Source organism: Cyanistes caeruleus, chromosome Z (genome assembly GCF_971803275.1).
Source record: "Cyanistes caeruleus chromosome Z, bCyaCae1.hap1.1, whole genome shotgun sequence".
Lineage (NCBI taxonomy): Eukaryota > Metazoa > Chordata > Aves > Passeriformes > Paridae > Cyanistes > Cyanistes caeruleus.
Window position 1 is genome coordinate 20,117,247 of NC_141732.1, and position 27,294 is coordinate 20,144,540.

The 27,294-nt window shown below is 39.1% G+C and overlaps 1 protein-coding gene across 1 annotated transcript in view; it reads right to left on the reverse strand.

The window, feature by feature from the left end:
- The window catches only part of RORB (RAR related orphan receptor B), a 135,416-nt gene extending 108,503 nt beyond the window's left edge, over positions 1–26,913 (reverse strand). Inside the window, exon 1 of the mRNA XM_086867435.1 lies at positions 26,464–26,913. Within this exon, the coding sequence (XP_086723561.1) occupies positions 26,464–26,470 (7 nt within the window). The 5' untranslated portion in view covers positions 26,471–26,913. The remainder of the gene's footprint in view (positions 1–26,463) is intronic.
- Positions 26,914–27,294: the final 381 nt, after the last annotated feature.

Genomic DNA, 27,294 nt, shown 5'->3' on the forward strand with positions numbered 1-27,294 from the left:
GCAACCCAGAAACCACTGCTGGTGCCACAAGTAGTCTGATAAGCCCCTTTGGTCATAACTGAAAAATTAAGTAAGCAACTAACCGTTCAATTAAGCAAAAGGTTATTAGTCCAGAATTAAGTTTAGGGGGTCTAATATTGAAAGGTGCTGATCAATCCCCTCAGAGGCAGTGAGCAAGCTCATGTACCACAGTAGCAGGTGTCACAAACAGCTCCTCATGACCACTACTTACCACTATGGTACAAGATTGGGACATTTATGTACTACTTGAATTAATTTTTTTCTTTCCTTTGTGTATTGTACATGCCTGTGTGCAACTTTCTGAAAGAGTTTTATATAGATACAATATTGACAAATACCCAGAAATATTTTCAGAAATTATTTCAGAAAAAAAAAAAAAAAAAAGGACATATTTATCTTTCACACTCACTTTCGTAAAATATTTTAGGAAAAAGCTCCTACTAACTTCCATGAAAAAACCTGATTTTAAAGAAATATGAAGGACTGTTAAGGAAACATGAATTTATGAATACTTACATTAGGAAGTCAAGTATTAGAATAACCTTAATTAGTTAAAAAACATGTTAGATTTTTGAAAGAGAATGAGCCCACCTGGAAATTTAAATATCAAATATTGGAATAAAACACGACAAAACAATAATAACTGTTAGAGACTTTATTTATGGAGGAAATTCAACAACTAAATATGAATAATTGAAGGAAACTGTAATTCCATTTTGTGTAATGAAGGAATTTATTTTGGTTTTTTTCTGCATTCTTTTTCCAACTATGTGAACTACATGATGATGTTTCTGTGATTACAGAATACTGATCATTGTCATTTCACTTACACAATTTTTAAAAAAAAAAAAATTACGAAACAGAAATCCGTTGCTTGCTTAACATTCATAGTTAGAATTATGTTCATTCCAGAACTTGGAAACCTGTTTTTTCAAATTTCAACCAAGGTTCTAACTTGAGACAAGTAAATTTATGAGTTATTTCTAGTATTGCAGTTGAAATGGAAAAGGGAAAATTCCAGCTTCCTCATGGTATGAAAAATAATGTCTCTGCTGAAAAGCTAATGTAAATGATTTGACAAAAAGTAAAACAGTTCTAGGTCAGAATGAGAGGCAATTAATAGCATAATCCTTCCATATTCTCACATCCTGAGCTGAGCAACTTGATCTCTTTACACCACAGTGTCTAAAGCTTTGTTTTGGCACAACAAAATCACTGCAATGGGATCCCTTATGTACAAGGAGAGGATAAAGTGGTAGAAATATATATATATATATACATACACATATATGAACTACCAGCCTGAACCTACTCCTCCATAAAATAGTTTCTGGAATCAAATGAGACATGTAAGAAACATAAAAGATATCTGCGTAGCTCTCTTGATGATGGCAACAATTATCACAATGAAGATTTTCCTGTGCCAGAGTAAATACTCCAAAGCTATTAGCCAAAACCCACAGATTTTAATGAAAATTATGAGAATTCCCAAAGACCTTGTGACTAATTAAGGAAAGCAATGAGGAACTGAATATCTGTGCAACTGAACTTCAACATTTTTAGTATTAAAACTCCAATAATTACAATTATACACATTTTTGGTTAAAATAAAAACGACATTAAAAAAACTCCACCAGTGTACTGTGGTGAAAATGCAAACATTTTGATAGCTTTTCTACATGGTTCTCTTTCAAAATATTAATGGCCTGCAAAAAGGTCTTACTCTGTGCTGCACTGAAGGCAAAAAGAGTAAATGAGCCAAAAATGCAGGGAAAGACTCCAGAGCCTTTTTATGTCTAATGAGCCAAATGTTTGAGACATGATTCTGGGAAAAGTCCCAACAGTTTATTTAGGGCAGTACACTAACATCAAGTAAAGGCAATCAGATATCAGATGACTTCATTGTGTGGTTTGTTCCAGAAATATTACAACAATTTTTTAATTTGGCAAATTCTTATTGCCACCCTGCCTATTTCAGTAGGAACCTTCTCTCCTTCCCACAACTTTCCCTCTCCTTTTTGCAATCACTCATCATTTGTATCAGTGGGTAATATGGTGGGGGGAAAAGTGGTGACTGCATTAAATTTCAGCCAATGATGTTAGAATGCCTCAAGGGAAAATCTCCTATCTAGTAAAAGAAACTTAAAAAATACACTGACCTTGATGTAACAATGTGCAGATCTCAGCAAGTTAACAAGCAAATGTCCCAGGAGTACAGGAATTGTTACTCCTACTTTACAAAGGAATAAAGCGGAAATGTAGCAAGCTGAAGAGCATTAGAAAGTTGATTCCTGTGCATCTTCTGAACATCCTGCCCATCGCTTCCAGTTTAGTGCGAAAATTTGGAGAAGGGGTGGTAATTCAAGTACATGTATGAGCAAGAAGACAGGAGGAGGCTCAGATTTTATCGGCTGAACTCAGTTACCAAGAGCTCAGTTGCCAGTCACTCACTGACGTACGACAGGAACTGGCAAAGTGACCGTGACATGATCCAGCAATCTTAAATAACAGATTATAAAAAATGTCACAGGGGCTGATGTACATTGAAAGGTATTGGGAAATTGACTTTTCTCTGTGGAGAACTAGCAGCAAAGATAGCCTTCTTGCCAGGTGCAGTTCAGGCAGACAAGTGAACACAGCAAACTTTCGTGGCAAAATATTCATTAAAACAAAACACCAACAGAAAGTTTAGAAATAAAAGCAGGGACAAAGAGGCACCTAGAAGCACTAATATGCCATTATGACAAAACCCTACATTAAATGGATGTTTTCCAGTCTGGAGATTCTTACAAAGGGTACTGAACAGAAAATTTTATCATTCAAATACTTCAGGCTTGTAGAGATGTCAGGATGTTACTATTTCATGTAGTGACACCAGAATTTGGGGATATTTAATACATCTCTTTTGGTCAGAAAGTCTGTATTTTTACTGTTAAACGTCTGGTTGTGTTTTGATTGTTTAGCTGTATTTCCCCATGAGGAAACCAACATTACAGAATATCTTTCAAAAAGTAACAAAGAGCAGAGCTAGCTGAGTATGCAGTTCATTAAATTTCTTGTGATTTATTTAGAAAATGTTGCCAACATACAGAAAGAGATGTTATCTGTTAGACCATGTATCATCATAGCTGGCAGAGACAATTAGGATAAAGCTTCCAATAGGTCCATCACAAAAGCACATCTGGGATAAGAGAAGAAACAGATGTAACTGCTGCTAACCTAGAGGAAAGATCAAAAGAAACAGACTGGAGGCCTAGCAGGACACATTCCATGAAAGGTTTGCACACAGCAAAGTAATTACTACATGGTTGTGTACAGTCCTATTGTCTGAAATAGTAGCTAAGTGTATTGAGGAAAGGGAAGTTAGGGAACAGCTACAGCTTGAGCTGCCAGTGCAACACAAAATACACAGCCAGGTCTGCATGTATTACCTCAGTGTTACCACAGCCATGCATAATCTGAACAACAGGCTCAAGCAATGGAAAGCAGACTTTTCCTCAAACATTAGCTAAGTAACAGCAGAGGAGTGATGTCTAAACACAGGCTGTGCTGCACACACTGTAAATGCTTCCCAAGAAAGGGATATCGCTGGCAGAGGAAAAATGCTTGGGTTCAAGTTTATTTCAAACCTCAAGGAAGTACAACGTCAGAAACAGCCGAGAACACCCAAATAAGAGCAGAAAAGACAGGAAGATCGCTGAAGGGAAAGGACCTAAAATAGCGAGACTCCCTGAAACAATTTGGTAATGCAAGGAAAAGTGTTTGGAGACATATTCAGAGATAGAAGAGAAAATGTAAGGTATTTTACAAGCACAGTTCTATATACTGCATCACTCAATTCTGCATGCAGACACTGCTCTGAATGTTAAGAGAAAAAGCACAGAAAACAACAACAAAAAGAATACAAGTTGATTGCTAGGAGCCAGGTCTTATTTCTTTCAGAAGCAGAATTTTAAACAAAAACCCCATCTTCAGTTATCTGTGGTGAAGTCAGCTATACAGCTCGAATGACCAGTGTATCTTTGGATAGCCTCTGTCTTTGTCTTACAATTAGCAAATTGAAAAAGACTGAGTGAATTTACTCAGAAGTCAGGCAGGAGGATCAAGTTTAGTTTACATAAAAGAATAAATAATTTAGTTGGCTACCTAATATTTTATTTTAGGAGAAATATTTATATATTTTAGGAGAAATCACAATATATCCCCTTCAAATTCTGCAAAATATCTTTATTGTACACAAACAGCAAACTGAGGGACAGAAATAACAGACATTTTGAGATTAAAATAAACCTCATATTCAGTAATACCTGCTTTATTGTGTCCAATACTGGGTACTAAGATGCTTTGCCTCACTACAGAGCATGGAAAAAAAATAAAATTATGGTAACAAAACACTCCAAACAAAACAAGCCATCCTTATCCAGCTTAATTTTTGGGGACCTTGATAATTCTTTAACATCCTGGTTTAATGTTTGGCATTTGAAGCTGTATTTAGAAGACACCCTCATCATTCCATTAAAAGTGAATGATGACTTTTTATTTTGACACAGATGTCTTAATTATTGTTCTTAAAAGCATTAGTACAACTCACCTATTCATGCAAATTATCAGCTGGAGAAAATTTATCACAACTTCAGCATTTTCAACAGAATAGTGATGATTAATACAAGTTGAAAACCCAGACAATTGCATGGTATGGCAGCTAGGCCTATACATGTTGAGGAATGAAGACACCATAATATTCACCTTTATGAACTCACAGAGATTTCAAACACATTATGACAGTTCTTTAATATTCTTAGTTTTTCCTCATGTCGCTGACCTGTTATTTAGTAACAGGGGGAAGAAGAAAGGTGAAGATCAAGGGACAATGGGACAGAGCACAGTTCTTTAGCACTGTCACCAAGTCTCCTCAGGAGGAAGATCTTGTTTCAGTTCCAAACCCAGTAGCTACTTTATCCAGTTAGTTTCCCATCTGGAAAATAGGACCAAGATTTGAGCACGTAATCTGGATACTCAGTCTTGATCTCTGGGGCTAAAGGATCATCCTTGCCCTATTTCTGACTCAGTGCATCTTCAAAAATATTATAAATGAGGAGCATCAGTGGCCAGTATATAGCTTGCTCTGTTAGGTATATCTTTGTGTATTTAGCGATTTGACCCTCAGAAGAGCACATTACAGAGGAACACTCTGCACTGTATGGACTATGCTGAGAGATACAAAGATAGCAGAAAATAGGAATTTTTATTTTCTGCAGAAGCTAAATGTGGAAAGCAAATGGGCTCACAGATCTTAATGATCCTGCAGCCAAAAAGAGGCCTTAAGAGTCATAATTTTGTAGTTGACCACCTATCATAGGTGCCAAACCGAATTTATAATGATTTGATGGATAACAGTCTGAGTTTTCATGGCGCCGGAAAAATACTGGTGTACTTGCACTAGCACAAACTTACTTTCAAAATCAACAGCATTACAGTGAAATCAGAAATTTTAACATATTTAACTTTTATGGAGACAATATGAGCTGTGTAAACCCACCAAAGAGTATGTCCAGAATAACCACTGAATTATTTTGCAGACACACCCTCATTGATGAAATATTAAAGAAACTAACTTAATCTCATTAGAAAGCCTGAACTACATGCAGGACCTTGAGATACTCAGGGGTTTAGAAAATATGACCATAAAAGCTCTGACTAGTGAAAACTGTATTTTTAAGGGCTAGAGCTATAGAGGGGGAATAATCCAAGTACAAGGAGAAAAGCTGACATGTGGAGATTGAAGAGTAGAAAGTAACTGAAAGTGGAGACAAATGTAGAAACAAAAGATAAAAGAAAGAAACTATTAAAAGAGAAATACGAGTAAAATTAGAAGGAAACTGGAATAGATGGCTGGAATGCTTTATCAGAGGTTGGCAAGATAACATTTTGGCCCTAAATTTATTCTTTTCACCTTGTTCCTATAAAGTTAGGGTTGGGAAGGAGCCCTCAGAAACACAAGCTAATGACTTAATTTCAGCAGAAACAGTAATATTCTCAGAAAAGTTACAGAAGAGAGGGAAAATGGGGAAAAAGGACCTCCTGCTTGACTTCAGGCTATGCCTTCCAAGCGTACACATCAGAAACTTTTAACACATCTGTTGCTCTTAACTTTTTCTGGTTAGAGTAGGTATCACAAAACCATCATGAGATGGTGAGAAGCCTCCTAATGGCACTTACTCATTGTTGCCAAAGTGACTCTGTCTTGAATTTGAAATTCTGAAAAACACTGAGTATTTCTTACAGACAGCAGACTCATAGAATTACCTCCCAATCTCCAAGTTTGTTCTTTGTGTTTTACTGAGCAAGTGAATATAATGTTTGTCAGTTCAGTTGCCTTCTGTATAAACCCTAATTTTGCTTCTTCAACTTGGTAAGTGCTTGACTGATCTACACACATGAAAGAAAAAAGGAGCAGAATTTATACCATGCAGCTACATGAAGGTCAGCATTAAAATAGTACCTACATTTGTTAGCAGGGTTCTGACATACACTGTTTTCACACTGCTTATTTGTCTTCAGATGGTCAGAGCATCCCCATCAATCACAGTTTATTCTACAAGTGTCCCATGGATCTCCTCCCAAGTCCTAATCAGTATGCAAATTTAAGAGAATCTAAGATATTATGTAGCAGTGTGATGAAAAAGCTAATTCACCAACAGTATTTCTAACCTGCATCTACATTGTCCTGAGAGAACACAGCTGGGAAACTTGCTATGGGCAAAACTTGTTGTGTATACGACCTTTGCCTTTGGGCCATACCTGAAAGCATCACGTCCTCAGCATCCCTAAGCCTGTCAAGGAGCAGTCTTCTCAATGCTTGACACAGACAGCAGCTCCATAGATACACCCCAAAGCGATGCCCAAAATCTCTGTTTCCACCGCAGTCAGTCTTTCCTGGCCTATCTATGGCTGGCTTCTTGCAAAACTGAGCACAGCTTCCAGAGGAGGTCCATTCAGATAAACTTGTAGGGACTGAAATGTGTCAAGAGGAGAAAGCTGTGCAAGAGCAAGAGTAACACAGACTTCATAAGATTTTCTCCCTCAAATATGATTATTGTAGGCCAAAAAATCAAGTGAGCAGTATCTGTCTGATGATCTTCACAACTGCGACAAAACATAGACCGTAAAATATCATACCACAAAGAACATAGCTAAAATTCTTTAGCGAATTTCTTAACCTGAAAGATGGAACCCTCAAAAAAGTTATTGACTTTTCAGGGATAGAGTTGATACAGAGAATATTTCACTTAAAAAACAAGAAGAGAAAATGTCTTCACAAGGCATTTTAAAGCCTTCTTCCTCCAAGGTTCTCTCAGAGCACATCACAGAATATTAACAACAGGCTGAACAGAAAAATTCTGAGTCATTTGTAGCTACAGCACCAGATCTGACCCCACTCCTGATCTTCTCCACCCTGCTCGCTCTCCTCTTTTCCTCTATCTTTTCTGAATAAGCAAATAACCAATCCACAAGACTTTATGGGTCTGTCCATTATATCAGCCTGTCCTAGCCTAGTTTATGCTAAGTTCATCATAATTTGGCCTGCCATCAGAGAAGAAAAAAGATGTCTATCCTTTTCTCCTGTCTGTGTGTAAATAGAGGAAAGATGACATTTGGCATGATTATATTCCAGACAAGGACCCTCCTAAGGTATGACCAACACTACCTTTAAAAATACTTCCCTACTACAACTAGTCTGGTGACGAGATAGACAATAAACATGTAGGCTGGGAATACTGCAATAAACCTTAAGGCATTAGAAAAGTTAGCATGTAATGCTTTTTTGGCAGGAAAGTGTCCTGGTGGTTTTTTTCACCTGTCCAGCGATTTTTTGATCCAGACTTCGTGTCTGAGAAAGAAACCATTTTTCTTAAACTGAAGTGAGATTCATCTTTCTTTGATGTCAACAGGGTTTCTTTAGTATTAACTGTTGTGGACACAGAGATACAATTAATTTAACAGTCTTCTCACAGAAGACCATAGTGGAAGATATTTATTTTGCTACTGCCTGTTTTCTGCTACTGTACATCCTTATGGTCTTGACGGCTTCAGCCTCATTTCTCAAGTGCTGAATATCATAGCATAGTGTGCCATGAGTATGTCCCTTATCCAATACATTGAGCAGCTTTCAGGAAGGAACCCCAAAACAGCAAAACCAAAACAGGTGTCTAAGGCAAAGCAGTTTTTTGTTTAGCTTTTCCTTTTTTGAGGATGAGAGGAGTTGTAGGGAGTCTTACCTACCTAGCCTGAGCAAGGAGAAACAAAGTACTTGATCATTGTCAATAATAAGCTTTATTGGCTCTTGTTGAGTATTAAGTGAATACATTATCCCACACTCTCTCTCTCCTGATGTTATGTCCTGGTAATTTTTCATAATTCTCCATACTGCTCTATGACAAACTCCTTTGGTGCTACTGAGTAATGCTGACATCCAAAGGGTTATGTGAAGCCCATGTTGGGGGTGGTGGAAAAAAGATGATGGAGGAACCTCCTAACGGATGGACAATGGCATTAAATGAGACAACAAAGACATAATATGGAGTGGATCTTGGGGGTTTGTATGGAGCACCAGCTCTGATAGCTTTGTGATCTCAATGGAGATGCTTGGAAAGATCATGAATTAAGTATACAGCCTGATGGTGCCCCAGAGGCCGTCTCTGGCACTAGAAAGAGTGGAAGAGAATAAACCTCAGGAATTCTTTAGGAGAACTAAAACTACTTAGACATGGTTACTTAAAAATGGACACACAGCATCCATCTCTGCTGAGTGAAAAAACATTATTTGCATTTGGACAGAACTTGGTGAAAAAGCAAGCCCTTGGACACATTTATAATAAAACAAAATACAGAAAATCTCTACAGTAACACTGGCAAATTAAGGGAAACTACAGACTTGCATTCTGGCAACATAGATCAGAATATAAATTGTAATAAATTTTACTGCACTGCTGTGGAAAACCTTGTAAAATGTACTGCTCACACTATGATCTTACTGCTTCTTTCTTCAGTAATGTTTCTCCATAGACAGACTAAATAATAGGTTTGGCCAATCCGTTACCAGAATTTGGATGAAAACACTAGTGCAGTGTAATTCTGACAAGCAAGTTCTGTATCACTTGTGCTAGAAAAATTTCTGTTAAGAGAGTGTTAAGGAATAGAACAAGGGACGTATTTCTAAACATAAAGTAAATGGCTAAATTCTGCCTTACCTGCCCGCAAACACGATGTGCAATAGTGAAGTATTTACATGTGGATAGTGCAAGATTGACAAAAGTGCTCCTTCAATTTCTGCTTCAGATTGTGTAATTTATATAACTTGGTTAAACTAGCACAACTAACTCATACCAAAACCTGTTTTTGTAACTTCTGTTTTTCTAGCCATGACACAGCACACACAGTTCTAATACAATTTCTTTTTCATAGATTTTGAGTTCCCAGATAACCCCTAAACACACAAAAAAATTGACTTTTAAAAAAATTATTTTAGAATCGCAAGGTGCTAATCCCAAGGGTTCTTGATTATTCTCAGTTTTTACTTAAGATGTAATACTTCCAGCCAGATCCCAAAATGCTTTTGAAAATTTGTCTAATAGGCTTCCTTCTTTGGCAGAAGAAAGCATTGGTACAGTTCCTGATCATACTACAGATTAAGATTGTTATTTTCTGTTGGTTCATGCTCAGTTGTTTTTCTCCTCAACCCAATACAAAGGGGATAAAATGTATTTTGAAAATGAAGGAAAGAAAACAATTAATGCAAACACTAGCATCCCCTGCAAGCTAATGTATATATAAGAGAGAATAGAAACAGCTCAATTATTTGTTTAAATATTTTTCTAAGATACTCAGAGTGAATTTACTACAGAAAATCCCAAGGAATCAAGCTGTTGCACAGGCTTCTTGAAGCCTCTCCTTTTTACTACTGGAGCTGACCAGCCAAAGAAACCAGCTGTATGTCCAGATCTTTAATTGAAATCTGCTGCTGAGGGGATTGCTCTGTGCTTTCAGCTGGTTCAAATGGGGCTGCCTAGCAACTGCAGAAACAAGTTTCAGCAAGGCGGGATGACAGAACCCATGACCGCCTTTGTGGGCACAAGTTTGTTGAAGCAGTGTATTTACTAGTGAGACCTCTTCAGACAAGGAACTAGAAGCAAGAAGCAAGTCAAAATCAGATGATAAATAAAGTATAAATGTGCCTTTATTAGTAATATGCATTTTTAAATGCCTGTTTTTGAGCTGACTCAAATCAGCTTTCCATACGTTGTTGACAAACCTATCTTTTATTTATCAGATATGATTTGACAGAAATGTTAATGTAAGATATGAAACTGCAGGACAACTGGATCAGCCATAAAAGTACCAATAAAACCTCAAGTTAAATCAGCTAATGAGAGATTTAATTAATCTAATTTATCCAAAAATATATCACAGCATCTGTCTGTAACTCGGAACATCAAAGAAGCATTTCTGTTTTCATAGCTGAATGCTACATTACTCCAAAGCAAACTTCCCTATATCTGCATTTTTCATTTTCTACTTCCGAAACAGCCACCAGGCACGTTTGTAGAGTGGTAAAATTGAGAGCTGATGTCAGTAGTCAGGGGGTAAAAGGTTGTACTGGGTGAGATTCATGGCGATACATGAACACACAACACAACTTCATTCATGACGAAAACATCCTTGCAAACAACAGGAAAAAAATTATGCAAAAACATCACAATAACCCTGAATCCAGAAGGCCGAAGATGAACTTTTCAAAACTATGGGCTAAATGCAAAATCATTCACAACTCTCAAATACAGAGAAGTTGCCCAAATAAAGGAATAAGAAATGTCAAATGCCTGAAGTTTTGAGACTCCTGAGAATAAAATTTTGTAGTACTCAAAGAATTACATCCAGTATATGCTCCTAACAGTACAACTTAATAAAAAATCATACTCAGAAGCAAAATTATTCTGATACATTTGTCTTTAATGGTTTTCTACTTGTTATTTATTTATTATTAAGAAAAATAAAGGCACTGCTCCCTTACAACACACATTTGTACCATCTCTTTACTATCACAACTGGTTAATGAAAAACATAATCTCTGAAGTTCAGCCCTCCTTTAGCAGGAAGTCCAAACCAGGAGCATTTATTTTAAAGGATTTACAGAAGCAACTACAGTACTAATATTTGTGGTGCAAACTTGCATCTTTGTTCTTGCTCTCTCTTGCCCACTCTCTTTTTGAATTTGCTGTAAAAGCTAAATTAGATCTCAGGGGCACTGCACTACTAAACAAAGATCTCTTCTAGCTCATTGTGATGGAAGCAAATGCACTCAGGAGGGAGATGTACTGGAGGCTAAAGTGTCTTCTTCCCCAAATTTTCTCATTTTTGCACAGAATTCTTTATCCCACTTCACAATATCACTCACACTGAGTCATACCCCTGCCCCTCCTGCTTCTAGTCTTACCTCTTTTCAGATATGTATCCATGTGAATGTACTGAACTGGAGTAAACTTTTTTTTTTTTGGCAGACTGCTAAGTTATTTCAACATTTACATGATTCTTTTTATATATGTATTGAAAATACATATAACTCTTTTCTAATACTTATTCTTTTCAGCACTGAAAGAGCGCTTTGAAAAGGATACATCCACAGTCCAATCTCAGCCCTATTATTTAGTAAGAACCAGATTTAGTAACAACCCAGTTCTGCTCTCCCTGTGCTTTCCTGACTGCTACTGTTAGTAAAAACAAACTTCCTCAACTTTAGCTTCACTACCACACCATTTTAAATTGCAGACACGTTTATAATACACCTCACTGTAAGGGACCACAGCTTTCACTGGGTGGTAGAAGAAAAACAAAACAAAACCCAACCAAAACCTGAACTGTAAAATCTATTTCGTCCTCACTAATGAAATCAAATTTGATAATTAAAAAATTTTAAATATCAAAAATACTGCAAAAGCAAAAAGTCAAGTTGAAATTTGGCATGACATATTTTAATAAACACATTCTAGTAGATATTCTATTGGACACTAAGAAAAGCTTGTTCATACATATTTAAAAGAAGAAATAAAAATAAAATGAAAGTAACTTTTCATCTTGACGGAAAAAAACTGTTTCAGAATGACAAGTTTAATCCTGGGCTCCACATAATATTAAAGAACAAGTTCATTTTTCAACTCAGTTTTCTGTCTCTGAAACCTTACAAGTTTGTGATATGTCTGAATATGTCTAAACACTTTTGATAGAAAAGTCCTGGTAAACTGAAGGTGTCCTAAAATCACTTATGAGATGTATGTAACAGAATAGAGACTCTCATGTTTCTGTATTTGTTTACTTACTGTAACACACAGGACTCTTTTTTTTAAAATTCTAATAATCCTGTCATTCCTGTTGTTCCCTTTTTGTATGTCTGGTTAGTTCTTCAGAATTTTCCTAAAATTTGTGAATTCTGTAAGAACAGAGTCTAATTCAGCATCTAACCACAAAAAGTAAATTGAGATATTTTATGTATTCATTACATAATACTATGCTTTATTCACAAATCTTACTTCAGAAGCAAACCTATTCTACCAAGTACAAAAATTTAAAATTAGTGGTAGACACAGAGACTGTATACAGATTACACATGAAGGTTCAACACCAAGTCAGTAGTGACTGAGCAAAATAAAAATGCCACGGTGCTTGGTGGCCTGCGTGAAGTAAGCTGGTGGTGTCAATCCAGTCCTCAATGGACTTTGTTCATTAGAAAGGAAAAACAAACCCCACCAACACAGCACTAATTGGCACCCCTGTCGTCACTGTCAGCAGCTAGGCCGAAGTTGTAGCAGCCACAGGAAAAGGGTCTTTCAAGGTCACTCTTGAGGCACAAGAGGGAGCAGCCTGGGAGAGCTCCGGGATCATGGGCAGTTCAGCTCCCTGAACTCCACTAGGCCTGGACCAAACACCACCAGCTTGACAAGGACTTTGAGCATCAGTCCCCCATCTGTGCAAATATCTGCATGTCACAAACACCCTCAGGAACAGATCCTAAACTTCTGCAGGGTACAGAAGAGACAACCTGGCACCTTCTTCAATTAAAGGATATAGCGTGTGTGAAGGCACTTCAGAGTAAAATGCCTAGGAAAGTTCCAGTTTAACTGACTGACAAAATTTCGTTGTACAAAAGGCTTCTGCTTGCTTTCCTTAATATACAAGATGCTGACTGTATCTGGAACAGAAGGAGAACTATCATCTGTCACATAGGTAGAAACCATCAGGCAGAACAAAGCAAATTAACCTTAACACAGCATGCTTTCTTGGTTTTCTTGTATATGAATAGCTGCTAAATGCCACTACAGAAAGTACTAATGAGTGTGTGTAGCTATGGATTACCCTGGCATGGAGACTCTTCTTCAATCTGCCTTTCTAATGACTCTAATGGACAGGGTGGAAGGATCATGTTCCAAGTTCACCTGTAACACCTCAATAGTTCAACACCTCTTCCTCTATTGAGTCTGCCAGTATGCCAGTTACAGAAGCAGGTATAATTAACAACCACGAAGACCCAGAAGGGTATGAAATGTACTGAGAAGCAGTCAGTAATTGGAGAGCAGTGGAGCCGGGAATTCAAATGAATGCAACACAAAAAAATCTAAAGGGTTAACTGCAATAAAACCCCAAACCAATAAACATACGTCATAACAACTGATTAGCTCAAAGAGGAAAAAATCTGATATACAGGATTGGAACATGACATTTTATTTTCACTTTTCAATCTTCCTAAGAAACTACAAAAATACAAAACTATTAAGGAAGGTTTGTATACTTGGATCTGCATACATTTCCTACTCTAAGTGTTTTGCTGAATTCACATCAAAGGGAAAATAACATCACTTAATTTTTAAGGGACTGTCCATCACATAAATGTATCAAAATACCACCTATCCCCTGACAAAATATGAAACATTTCTATACACACATCTAAAATCCAAAGCCTTTTCGGTCAACTTCCTGAGCAGCATGTAAAATATTAATTGTTTAGTGCTCCTTAAAATATCAAGTCAGGATCTAAGCACACACAAAAATAGCCTTAATCCTTCCATGAAATGTAACTCCAAAACAACTCACATTATGCCTGACAGTAAACTAAGAATTCATCCTTTGTCTTGGTTCCACAGTGAAACTTGCATAAAAAATGCTATTTTGGACATTATGAAAACTCACAATACACATTTAAAAGCATTTGTTTCCTGAGATTAGTTTATACTGCTGCTCATTTTTGCCCAAAAGATAACGCAGGTTAAGACTGGCTCAAAATCAGATGCATTCCTAAACACTTCAGTAATAGCATAAAGACTCTGAGACAGATACCTTCCTCTATCTCAACCGATCCTGCAAAAGGATGAAATAGATGTTAACGGATGACAGCTTGGCTCTCTGCCTGCTTTAGGCTTAGGACTTACAGAAAATTCCAGGAGGGATGTGGGAAGTCAAGAGATTTCATATAAGTGTACCTCCTACACTTTCAGTGTGGTTTTCTGGAAATTGAGATATTTTTCTTTTTGGTCATGGATAGTTCTCCAAGTGTTTGGTTCTGTAATAAGCTCTGTGGGGCTGCTATAGGAAGAAAAGTTAGTCCAGTGTATATACTTAAAAATCACCCTGGTCTTGGAGAAGTGGAGAGCATTCTAAGACCATTCTCCATTTCTCTTTTTCTTCTGAATATGGAGAGAAGACCTAAAAATGTTTTTTCTGTCTTACAAAAAAATATTACGCTGCAATCAGATAAAGGACACTGTATTTATTTATTTATTTATTCCTTTATTGCCATGTATTTCCGCCATCTCCAAAAGCTAAAATCTATATAACAAATAGGTGTGTTTTTTTAAAAAATAACAACAAAAAGGAAGCAAAAACCACACAAAACAATCAAAAGCACTAGTCTAACAACCCCCGTGGCAAACAGGTAACAACAACAACAAAAAAAACCCCAACCAAAAAAACATCCCACCCCCAAAACCCCCACACTAACAGAGTAACCAAACAAACAAACAAATAAACAAAAAAACCCCAACAAACAAATAGAAACATACCAGCATGTTATTTTACCAGTCAGGAGAAGGAGCAGGTGGTGGCAAGCAAGAATCAATAGGGAAGCAGAGATTCAACTCTCAAGCACCTTATCTATTCCCAAGGCTACAAGCACAGAACTGTAATAGAGGTACCGCATGGAGACGTAACTTGGCCAAGATTTAACAACCTGCTTATTTTTTCGTAGCAACATATCCCAAGCAAAGCGAAACAAAAGTAACAAAAGGTTGGAAAGAACAAAGTAACTCTCTGTAATACACAGAGATGTATGATGTATGGCTTAGGGAACCAATTACACATCTTCTAACAAGTGAATGAATTTCAGTTTCAAGTACTTTTCTGAGTGTACAGCTTTTCAACATAAGTGACTGAAAAAAATTCAGAGAAAGGAGGGACAGAAAAAATAACAGCATGTTAGGGAAAAAGAATCCAACCAAACCTAATTTGATTTGATCCAGAGTTTAAAAAGATCAGGATTGGATGTACTTTGCAAATGACATTTCAATTCACAAATAAGTAACTTGGCTGAAGTGCAATGAATGCCAAGCTTGTACAGACAGCTTACATAACTGTATATGTGATGCCTCAACTTGCAGCATTCCTGAGTAGTGGAGCTCTGGATTTACACAGTGAAATGAATGGAAGTGGATGTCTCAGTGGATGTTAGCATTTAGCTGAATAACAAATAATTTGAAGTCCCATAACAACAAATTCACATTCAACACCAAGTAACAGAAAGTAGCACAATGAATACATTCATATTGTATATTTGTTCTTTCCTTTATTTTTCTTCTTTTTTTCTGTTACTTACACTTTTTTTCTTTCTCATTTCCAACAGCAGGCCCACTGTAGTTAACTCCACCTGCAATGAGTGGAAATTGAAAAGTCCAGCACTTTGTAGTACAGGACTGTTCACATCAAAACCTTTTCCATCTGCTCACTCTTCTGTTTTATACTGCTCCTTTCCTTTACATTTCCACTTACTTCTTGAACGTAATGCTATTTCAAAACAGCACCTTCTCTATTCTTTGTTGTTTATGCAAATTTACCATCCTTTTTTTTCCTCCCCATTTTCCTCTGCTCCTGATTAAATTTCCTCTTGAAAGTGCATATTTCTCTACATCAGTTATATGATGCAGCAGGTACGATCATTTTCTCCTCAATTCTGTTGAAGCCTGAAAATAGCTTATTGCAAAAGGTCTTATTTAGTGTTCTGTTTTCATGGGACTTCCACTAGAGTTTGTAGGAATTGATGATTTAGAACACACCTTGGCCAATCAAATTTTTAAAAATAAATGCTGGAATTTTGGTAAAGGCAAATGAATTACAAAGAAAGTGACTTTTACAGCGGCACCTGAATTAGGACGGCACAAGTTGTCTCCCTTCTTATCCACTGAACTCAAAACTGATTAGTTCTCCCATTTTCTAAAAATCAGTGGGCTGTAAAAAAACACTGAGAACATATTATACCGTGATTTTTACATAAGACATTCTAGCAAAGTCTATAGGGAATTCTATTTAAAATTAAAGATATACAGCTCTGCAGATACATTTCACTCACTTAATATAATTTACGGTAGCATACATTTGCTTGAAATACTATCCCATATAAACAGATTCTCAAAAAAAAATCTTTGTGTGATTATCATTGCTTCCTTAAATGTTAGAGCAGATACTGCATGCAATACCTTTCTGTTCTTTTAATATATTAATTATTAAATTATGCCTAAATTATAGAGATTACTAGATACTTTTGAAATTTCATCTTTAATACTGTAACAGCTGCTACAGCACTGGTAATGCCTTTTTTCTCAACCAGGTCTGAAGAAGGAATTTATTTTCATAAGCATGTAGAATTGTTTTACAAATTGTAGTAGAACACAATGTTGGCATTCTTCAAGCCATGGAATCATTTGTAGTTTAAATTACTCTCAATGGATGTTAATCAACCATATTTTGCCTTCACCGACATCACTGTTTTAATCCTCCTCCTTATTCCAAGTACTCATGTGAGAGATTAATATAAACTGAATTTTCCAAAATTGGCTACAGCTACAAGGAAACTAGTATTCTAAATAAAATACACAGATTTTTGAATGAGAAAATTCTGTGGAAGTCTGGCTAATGCTTTACTTTTCTCAAAGCAACATTAATTTTAAGTGCTAATGTCCTGGTATTCTGGTAGGAATATCTAAGAAAAGATTTTGGGTGCAGTATCGCATACGTACTACCTATTGTTATGGATGGGTGGTGAGGTCATTGGCTCTCACAAATGATTTTGTTAAAGAGGTTTAAAGCTCTTTCAATATGTGACTCTGTTGTTGTAGTTTGGCTTTGGACCCCTTTTTGTTCTCCCTTCAGTCCTTTCTTCTCCCATCCCCGTTGCCACCAGACAGCTCTGGTCAGTGTAGTCAGAGACATGGGACGTGCCCCCTGCGGGACTCAGCCAGGGACGGGTGAAGCGTGCCACTGGGGACCTTGGCATGCCAACACCTCACCTCCAGCCACCTCTGAGGAGCTCTCCATCAATGGACAATGGAGGAGGGTCAACTGGCAGGCTTCAGGAGAGTATATGTAAGGAAAATAGATACCCTCCATATTTTATATATATAGTATTATATTATATATGTTATATATTCCCTCCATATTATATATATATATACCCAAGTATATAAGGAAAATACTAAAATATGTATTACTGCTCATAAATATTCATGTGTAGCTGATGTAATTCCCAGGTGTTTAAAAGGCAGAGCTGCTATTTTGTGAACGAGCCCCTGGTACTGAGCCATGCTCCCAGCACCGCTCCTTGTGCTTTGTGTATTTTTATTTAGTTCTCAATAAAACTTTTATAACTCATTCCCACTTGGGGTCTGAGTCGTTTATTGCACTATGGTATAATATTTATTATAGGTTTCCATACATTAAACAAAACAGTTAAGCTGGTATTTCTCGTATCACTTTTCTATCTCCATATTTATTTCTACAGAGAGTGGTTTGTGGCATTAAAAGGAGAAGTCTGGGTTGCTGAAAGACACTTCCAATGACCAGGACTTGTACAGCTTACATAATGCACTGAAAGAAAACAATAATATGTTTAATATAACTTCCTAAACAAACAAAATTAACTTCTCATTGGCCATCAGTGGAATTCTTTCCAAAAAAAAGGCTTCTTTTCTTCACAAAGATGAAAGCAACATGTGGCATTGTTACATGCTTTTAATACATGTCTTCTCTAATGCCATTACTTCTCTGTGCCGCTAGACTGTGCTGCATTTGTTTACATTTGTGCTGCCACTGCATTTGAGTATCTGGCATCAGTTCTTGTTCATGGTCTCTCCTTGCACTTCATTCCAGTTACTTTCAGTTCTTTCCAATTAATTACCAAATAGAGTTCATTGTACAAATATTGTACAAAATCCCCCAAACAATGTGCACTGAAGTAAGCAATGCTTTTCATAGCCAGCTGCTGCTTCATTCTTCTTCCAGACAGACAAATATGAGGAGAATCAACAAGAGCACCTGCTTCACTACTCAGCCAGGACCTGAAATGTAATATTTATTTTCATTTTTCCATCTTGTTTAGAAAAGCAAAACCAGTGCTGCACTGCTGACACGCACAAATGATCAAGGAAAAATGTGCCAGCAGGGAAGTCTTAGGAACTCCAAAATGCACTTCTGTGGCAGGCTCTCAAATCAAAAAGCTGACTGGTAAAAATTTACCCTCACCTATTAAAACCAGACATATTTTCCAAGAAGGAAAGAGAAGACAACACACATTGCTGTCTCTAAACAGCACTTTTAATGAAAACATGGTCCTTGATTTTGTTAAAATCAGTTTTATACAGTTCACATACAATAAAATCACAACACTGTCCTTCTCCAAAGACATCCTTATTTATGATAAATCTTGAAAATTATTTTCTCCATAGTTCTCAGACTTCTAGCTAACAGATACATGCCATCAACTTGTGGACTGAGTCTACAGTTTCGAAATACCTCTGAAACTAGTGTAAATTCTGAATGTGTAATGCACACATTGATAATATAATCTAACCTCTGCAAACTATTCAAATGCAGAAAGCCTATCACTCTTTACCTGCTGTTATAGTGGGAATAAGAATTTAAGACTTGCTTATTTATAAGCAGCTTTGTCTTTACTTTTTACAATTGAAGTTTATTTTAGGAGAACCATAATTTCACCTGAGACCAACAAAATATAATATGCTACCCACTTGACAGCTCATTATTTCGACAGCAGACTGAACTGCAATTTAAATTTTTTGCCTTCTTTTGATCTACTTTTCCCCCATGAATGTCCTTATGCAAAAAAACCAAAAACCAAAAAAAACACCAAAAAACCCACAAAACAAAGAGAAGAAATGAAAAAACACCAAAACCTAAAACTTGTAACAAATGGATTACTTGTAAGAGTAAAGACATTTTTACTCTTAAGGGTTGCTTCAGAGAGGGGGAAAAAATTAAATATAATTGGAATGCATGTGTTGTTTAGAAGTGTCACTCTGAAGGATAACTTCACTTATGAATACCATGGATTAAGGAAGCAGAAATACGACTCTTAAAAAGAGTAATTTTGTTATGGAAGGAGTTTGCTTGTTCAGGAAACCTAAGTGACCAGGGGTAATGAAAACAAATCAGTTAAATGTGATACCACCTCAAGAACATCTGTAAGTAGACAGACTGCTTTATAGACTTACTTTGTAATAATCATCAAAACTAGCCTTAAAATTATATTGCTTTTTAGCCATATTAAAATATTTATTACCCTATGTAGCATATTCATTCATAAATGTATTACAAATGTATGTGTTTTCCTAATCATTACTTAAAGATTGATTTGGCCACTATTTAGTAGCAACAGCACAGTAATGAGCATAAGCACAACAATTAAACAAAGTAGTTTATTGGTAATTGGCAAGAGAACAATGTTTTTGAATACTTTTTCTATGTCAGCCTCTGCAGAGAAAACATGTAGCGTATTTACAAACACTTCTTTCCAGCAAATATTTATATAGCAAACAGCTGTATTCAAACTGATGAGTAGCAGACAGTAAGGAGTGGAAGGTGATTTTACAGAAGTTTCAGGGCAAGAAGACTTTTTTAAATTTGGCATGCTTCTTATGATGTTGATTCCCTGTGGCCTTTATAATCATTCATGCTGCTTACAATCTCAAATCATTGGTTTCCAAGGGACACGGAACAACCAGTCTTAAATTCAGCTTGCCTTATTTCTGTGAATAGTCCCATAAAATCTAACTGAACTACTCACATATACAAGGCCCATGACAACTCTTTATAAATGAGTTTGTCTGTCAAGCAAACATAATTACTTGATGTTTACTCTTTAATAAGTATGTGGTTTTAAATGGCCATGATCCAGATAAACACAAGATTTAAAAAAATTATTGCATTTTTGTGCAGCAGTAAAAGTAAAAAGAAAAAGATCTTCCATAAAAATTGTGTACATGCATTTTAATTGGCAATTCATCAAAATAATTCACAATTAACAGCAAAGTAACAACATTTATGTCAAGCTAAATTAGCGTATATACTTGTAGCAGAGGCAGAAACAGCTGTTACTCTGTTTGCATAAACTTCCAGCAGAATGTGTCTGGCAAAGTTAAGCACGAACATTTCTGCTTCATAAAAAATAGTTCCAAGACTGCAAAAATGCAGAGGGCCAAATGTCTCATTAATAGGACCACTCAAGTGAGTAAGCATTGTTCAGTCAAACAAGGACCAGGCCATCACAGCTGTACTGTATTCTCAATCCTGTGCATAAATTAGAGTTTTTAATGTGCTCATGAAACCAATATTAGAAACAAACAGGGAAATGGCACAATCCAAAAGGCACCTTCTGTCTGCCACCCCCAGTGACACTGTGTGATGTCTTATTCTCCAAGCTGCACTGCAGACTTTGCCAGACTGCATACAGAATCGGAAGAAAAAACAACATTGAACTTTTTTAAACACAGAGCACAAAGAACAACATTTTGACATCTACAGCTAGTCTATGAAAGTCATTATGGAAAGCCCCAACTGTGCTAAATGCACAAAGCTGTTAAAATTACTGTTTAAAGAAACTGATTTTAAATTCAAATGTATCAGTTTTTTAAAATTTACACTTTGATTTAAGTTGCTGTAACAGGCTTATTACTAAGCTCAACAGCAAGTGAGAACTTAGAACTGTAAAACAATGTACAGCCACTAACACACTACTGTTATCACATGATTGTGCAACAATGCTCAGACTTTCTTATCTTTTTAACTATTTCCCTTTTGTCCTGTGGAACAACTATTATATTTAGCTCAATTTACCATAAATGTAACACCTGTAATTTTCCTCCTTAAAAGCAAAATTGACACGGTTATGGGATGAAAGGGCAGGGTATGGACTACAAAAGGGCTAGTTAACATAAGCCATTATACTGCTGCACTGATAAAGCTCATTTATATTCACCCGATGATTAGTTCAATCAATATTTACTCCTGTGTGCATCTTCAGCTACAAAGCATACAATCTTCAGTTTCACAGTGCAGACCTTAATTTCTGGGAATTCACTGCACCGCTTGAGAGGTAGGAATTTCTCGGATAACTTGGGAATCTTTCACGCCTTCGAATTTATTTTCCTGTACCAGGTAACCAATGTGCACACTATGGCAGACCCTGGGTCCTGGAACTGTTTAACTGTTTAACAAAACAGTTACTGTTAAAGGCATACCTTACCCACATGTTTCTGAGGACACAAACGTCACTCTGATATATAGAAATACCTTCCACAGCGTCCTAAAGACTTTCCACACATTATCACAAGTACATTTTAAACAGGAATTATGACTTCCAGAATTCTTGTCTATTTGGGACCTTTTTTTCTTCCTGATAGATTTACTCCTCAAATGCCAACCATAGTTTTTTAATAAAAAAACCACAATTTAAATGACCTCTACTACTGTACTGTCAAATTAGAAAAATCATACCAACTTATTGCTTGTGACTGGATTTGTAAAAGGCTAACAGTGGAAGTCATATATTTTCTATACCACAAAAGAGAAATTATTCCCAGTCAATGCACATGGTATTTTTGTAGTTTTTAAATTAACTGTCACCAGACTTCCATCTATGAAAAACAAATTTAACTTAAAAAATAAATAAATTATATGATGAAAAAAATCTTATATCTATATGATATTAAATCTTTTAGTTATCTATCGATAAACTTTCATTATGTATTCTCCTCTGACCTCCAATACTGTAACATATTACAGTTAAAGATAAAAGGAAGACACCATATGGAATATAAGTATGATCCAATGAAAAGCAGTACTATAGCTGAGGTACAAACGGGCTCTCATGCTTTCTCCCTTACTTTGTTCACTCTAGAGAGGTGGCACTGTTTACTGACTATGCACATCTGTATTTTTTGTTACATGATACAGTTTATTACAGACCCATGATTTTCAAAGCATTTACTGACATTTATTAAAATTTACCTGCAAACATCAACACCAGAAACTTGTGCTTTATCACCTGTCAAAGAGTCCCAATGAAGTCAAATAAAATTATTCAATTAAGGAGTCTCTAGACACACTGTGAGGACAAATTGGTTTTACAGTTTTAGTAGGGTAAGGTCCTAAGTCCTTTCTTTAAATAGTCAATGCAATTGATGCATTTTAGATTATTAATGTTACATATTACAAATAGAGAAATTACAAAATTATTTACTTTTTCTGGAATAAATTGAAAAATAATTTTCCTTTAAAGTTAATAAGTCTATAAAGATTCCCTGCACTCATCCCCTCAATTAAGAAGAACTTGAAAGTTAGCCAGTCTATTTGTATATGTTACTTAATAAGCTTGCTTAGAAATACTGCAGATAGACTTTGTTTGATCACTTTTCTAATTTCTTACAAATATTTCAGTCATACCAAGAAATACAGTAAGTACATAACATCATGTAACATGCGTCACTGCTCAGTCCTGACACCAACAAGAAAACACTACACAGAAAACCCTCTTAAAATACTTGGCTTCAGGGGTTTGTGGTGTTCCTTTTCTTTAAAACATAACAGAAAAAGCTTTTAATAAGATTTTCAACTAAAAGTTAAAATATTACTTTTGTAATAAGTGGAGTACTTGGTTACAAATGTCACTTCCATAATTCAAATAGTTAAAATCACAAAACTGACTTTAGTATGTTTTGTGTATGAGTAGCATGTTCCCAGAGTAAAAATAGATGTTCTGACACTTTTTTTTGCCACAGACAACCCTCCACATTTGTGTAACAGCTGCATTATATGCAGAATTGACTAACTTTTAATAGCTTTAAACTTTACAAATCATTTTAGTAAGAAATAAACTACAAGGACAAATTTTTCAGTTAAATAGCACAATCATTTTAGTGCATTTTCTGTACTCTTTTTCTAAAAAATACATAGGTTCATATTCTATGTTCTTAACTCCCTCACAGGATGTTGCTAGGAGTGGGACAGGAGGAAGGAAAACTATGATGAACGCTCACTGTGAATTTCTTTTTATCCTATGTTTGCCTCTATAAAATACTGGTATAAAAGTCATCAACCTCAAAAAATTCCATTTTCTGACGGAAGTATATGGACCTACCCTAACAGCAAATGCTCAGTTGTACATTGTTCTGCTTTAAGGCAGTATGACTACGTCTGCTTAATGGGACTGAAATCAAGGTTTGAAGTGCACAAAATGATTATTTTGGATAGAACATCACCAACAGCTGAAAATGTTATCTTGGCTTCCTCAGGATGGGACAACTGACAGTCTGTGGGGCTGTCCAGTGATTTGGGATTCAGCAGGCACTGAACTTAACAGAAGATGGTTATTTTCAGGAACTTTTTGGCCTCCATCTCCAATGGGGAGCAGTAATGAACCACAGCAGCCTCTGCACATCCCAGGCATGTTGTGTTAACTGCATTAACTACAGTTTGGAAGGATCACAGCTCAGCTGGGAAAGTTTGGGGGAACAGCTAACATGTTCAAGACTGAGCGCTTCCTCCTTCAAACCAACTGCAAATAGAGTTGAAAACAACTACACCTCTAGAAGAAGGCTCTCAGCTCTCTAAAAGCACAAATTCATGGGAGCTCACAATCTGTGAACTGTGACACTCATCTATTTCCCTTATTTTGAAAGCCACAGCAGACAGACGCTCAATTAATGTGTAACATTCGCTTTTAATTGAGGCGGTGTGAAGCACTGCTCTTGCCTCGACACACACCTGTTGTAAAACTTCCCTTTACTGACCTCTAGCACATCACCTCCGAACAAGGATGAAAGCTGCCTGTTTGTTTTTCTCCTCCATCCATCCCAGCCCTTATTTCCCCACCTGTAAGTTCCCTATTGAGCAAGGACAAATGCAGTGCAAATACTAATTTGCATTCTAGGGGCAGAGCTGCACCTCCTCGCAGTAGCTGACAGCACAGCTAAAGGGGCGGCAGAGAGAGCTGGGGCAGATCCCACAAGAGATGCTGCCAGATGTGCAGCAAGACCTACCTCCGTCCGTCTCCCTGCCCAGGGCAGTTAGACCGCCCTCAGCCTTGTTTAGAAGGAAAGCATCTGAGGAGAGGGATCTCTCCTCCCTCTCTTCACCCTTGCACAGCCCATCCATCCCAGGGCAGGGGATGAGAGGTGTGGGAGCAATGGTTTCTGTGGATGAACTGGCCACAAAAAGGGGCGTTGGGGCTCCTGACCAGGGGTCACTGGATGGGCACGTTTTGAAAAACAGCCCCAGACAATGTCTGACTGGCTTTATTCAAATTGGAGGTGCTCTGCTGCGCAGAAAAAGAAAGAATGAAAAAACCCAAACAAAACCAAAACCCACAAAAAACCATACTCAAACAAACAGAAAACCTCCAAACCAACCTGCAAAGGGGCCACTTTACAGAACTGAGTGTTTTCCCTCTCTTTCCTGTTGCTTTTAAGAAAAACAAACACCGTTTAGCAGGTTCTTGCCAGATGCCCCACAACCAACACCCTAACAAAGAACGCTGGGGGAAAAGAAGGTATTTTTAAGCTGATCTGTGCAAATGTCATAGTTACAATTCCTTTAAATCGAATTACACACGTGTGGTTTTGCAGTGTGTTAACGCATGCTGTTACAGGAGCTGGCATCGAACAAGCTGAAATTCTAGCTAGAAGTTCTTCCTAGTCGGTGTGTGTGTGTGTGTGTGTCCCCCGTCCTTAAATGGAAGATCAAGAAATCTGCATGCAGTGTCACTGTCAACCCCCAGCGCGTCCCACTCCCCATAAACCCTTCTCCTCCGTTCTAATACCCTGGTAGAGAATACTTTTTGTCCCTTTTACCAAGCCATGGGTGAGGCAAGCAACCGCTCTGCCAAACTGGGTGATAAAGGGCAGTGTGGAAGATGGGGGGCGAAGGAGCTGATGCCTCAGTTGATGCCATCCGCGGGGGCCCCGCGGGTGCCTGCGGCTGGCAGGGGCTGTTCCTGCTCCGGCATCAGTGTTCGCCTGGCCCGGAGATGGGGCGCAAGGGGAGTCTGGTCCTGGGAGACGCGGAAAGAACACATTCCCACGTCCTCCGCAGCGCTCCACACCCACTTGGGTGCCCGGCGCGCCAGCACGCAGCCCCTCTCCAGCCCCAGCGGACCAGCAGCTCTCCCCGCCTGAGGTGTCCCGTCGGTGACGATACTCTGTTCTCCCGCGGGACCCTCACCGGGTGCTGCTGCAAACCCCGCGGGAGTCTCTCACCGCCCTCCACGACAGGACTGCGCAGCAAGCGCAGGCTCGGGGGCCCGAAGAGACCTGCGGGCACGGACAGGGGACAGCGCAACCCTTACCGCCCAAATGGCAACCCAGCTGGGGAATGGGGGCGACGTGCCGCTTGGGGAACAAAGTCCAGATAACTTTTGTGGAGAAACGGGGAGCCGCTCTCGGCGCTGGCAGCGGCCCGGGACCGAGCGGCCGCGGGTTCCGCCGCACGGGACACCTGCCGCGCCCCGCGGGGCAGCTGCGGCTGGGGACTCACGGCACTGAGACGCTGCCGAGCACCGGAGCCTCCCTCCCGCCTGCCCGCCACGGGCCAGGGCGGCGCCGGGCTTCCCAGGACAGGTGGGCGAGGGCTGTCCGCCCACCATCTGCCGCGGAAGGCTCCTCGCTCCGGGTCGCGGCCCCCGCGGGTGCGGGATTCACACGGTCAGCAGCCACGCCGGCGGGCGGGCACGACTCATCAACTTTCTTCCCCCGGACCCTCTCCCCTAATAGGAAACCTCTTCTCCAGCCCGTTCCGCAGCAGCGTTCCCAAAAGAGAGCCGTCCCCCGGCCCGCTTACCTCGCATGGTGTTGGTTCCCCGCTCCGCGCAGTCATGAAGCTAGGAGCCCAGGAACCGCACCGCACAGATCCCGTCTCAACAGCCGCGAAGGTGGCAGCCGCCGCAGCTCTGCTCCGCCGGGAAAACCATACCTCCGGGGCGGCTCCGCGGGGCGCGGCTCCGCGGGCTCCCCGCCGCCGGGCGCGCTGCTCCGGGGCGGCCGCCCCGCGACTGCCCGCGGCGGAGCCTCTGCGGCGGGGCCGGGCGTGCGAGGGGCTGAGCAGGGGAGGAGGAGGAAAGGAGTTACGTTAGAAAAAAACAGGAAAAACACGCGGAGGCAGAAGAGAGGGGGGTGCCGCGTGGATGGCAGAGCATGTGCGCTTTCACATGACAACGGCGCCCCTCAGCAGCTCCCCGGTGCGGATTTCCACTGCGCAGCCACAGCAACGCACGGAGCAAAAATGAGACCCAGTGAGAAAGCGGCAAAGGGGCTTATAGCGGGGGGTGGGCGGTGCCGCCGCCGCCGCCGCCCCGCCCGCTGTCAGCGCCGCCGCCAATCGCCGCGGCCCGCCCGGCTCCGCCGCCGCGGGTGGCCCCGAGTGCCGCCGCCCGGCCCGGCCCGGCCCGGCCCGGCCCTGAGGGCCCTGAGGGCCCTGAGGGCTCGGCGGCGCTGCTCAGCCCGCTCGCGGCTGCCCCGCCGGCCGGGCTGCGCTGGGCGGGGAGCTGCGGGCATGGGGCCGGCGTGCAGGGCTCCGGAGCCTGCGGAGAAAGGCAGCGGGCGCTGAGCCGCCCCGTGTGGCGCTGCCAGCGAGGAGGCGGCGTCTCCGGGGGGAAAGGCGAAAGCGCTCGGT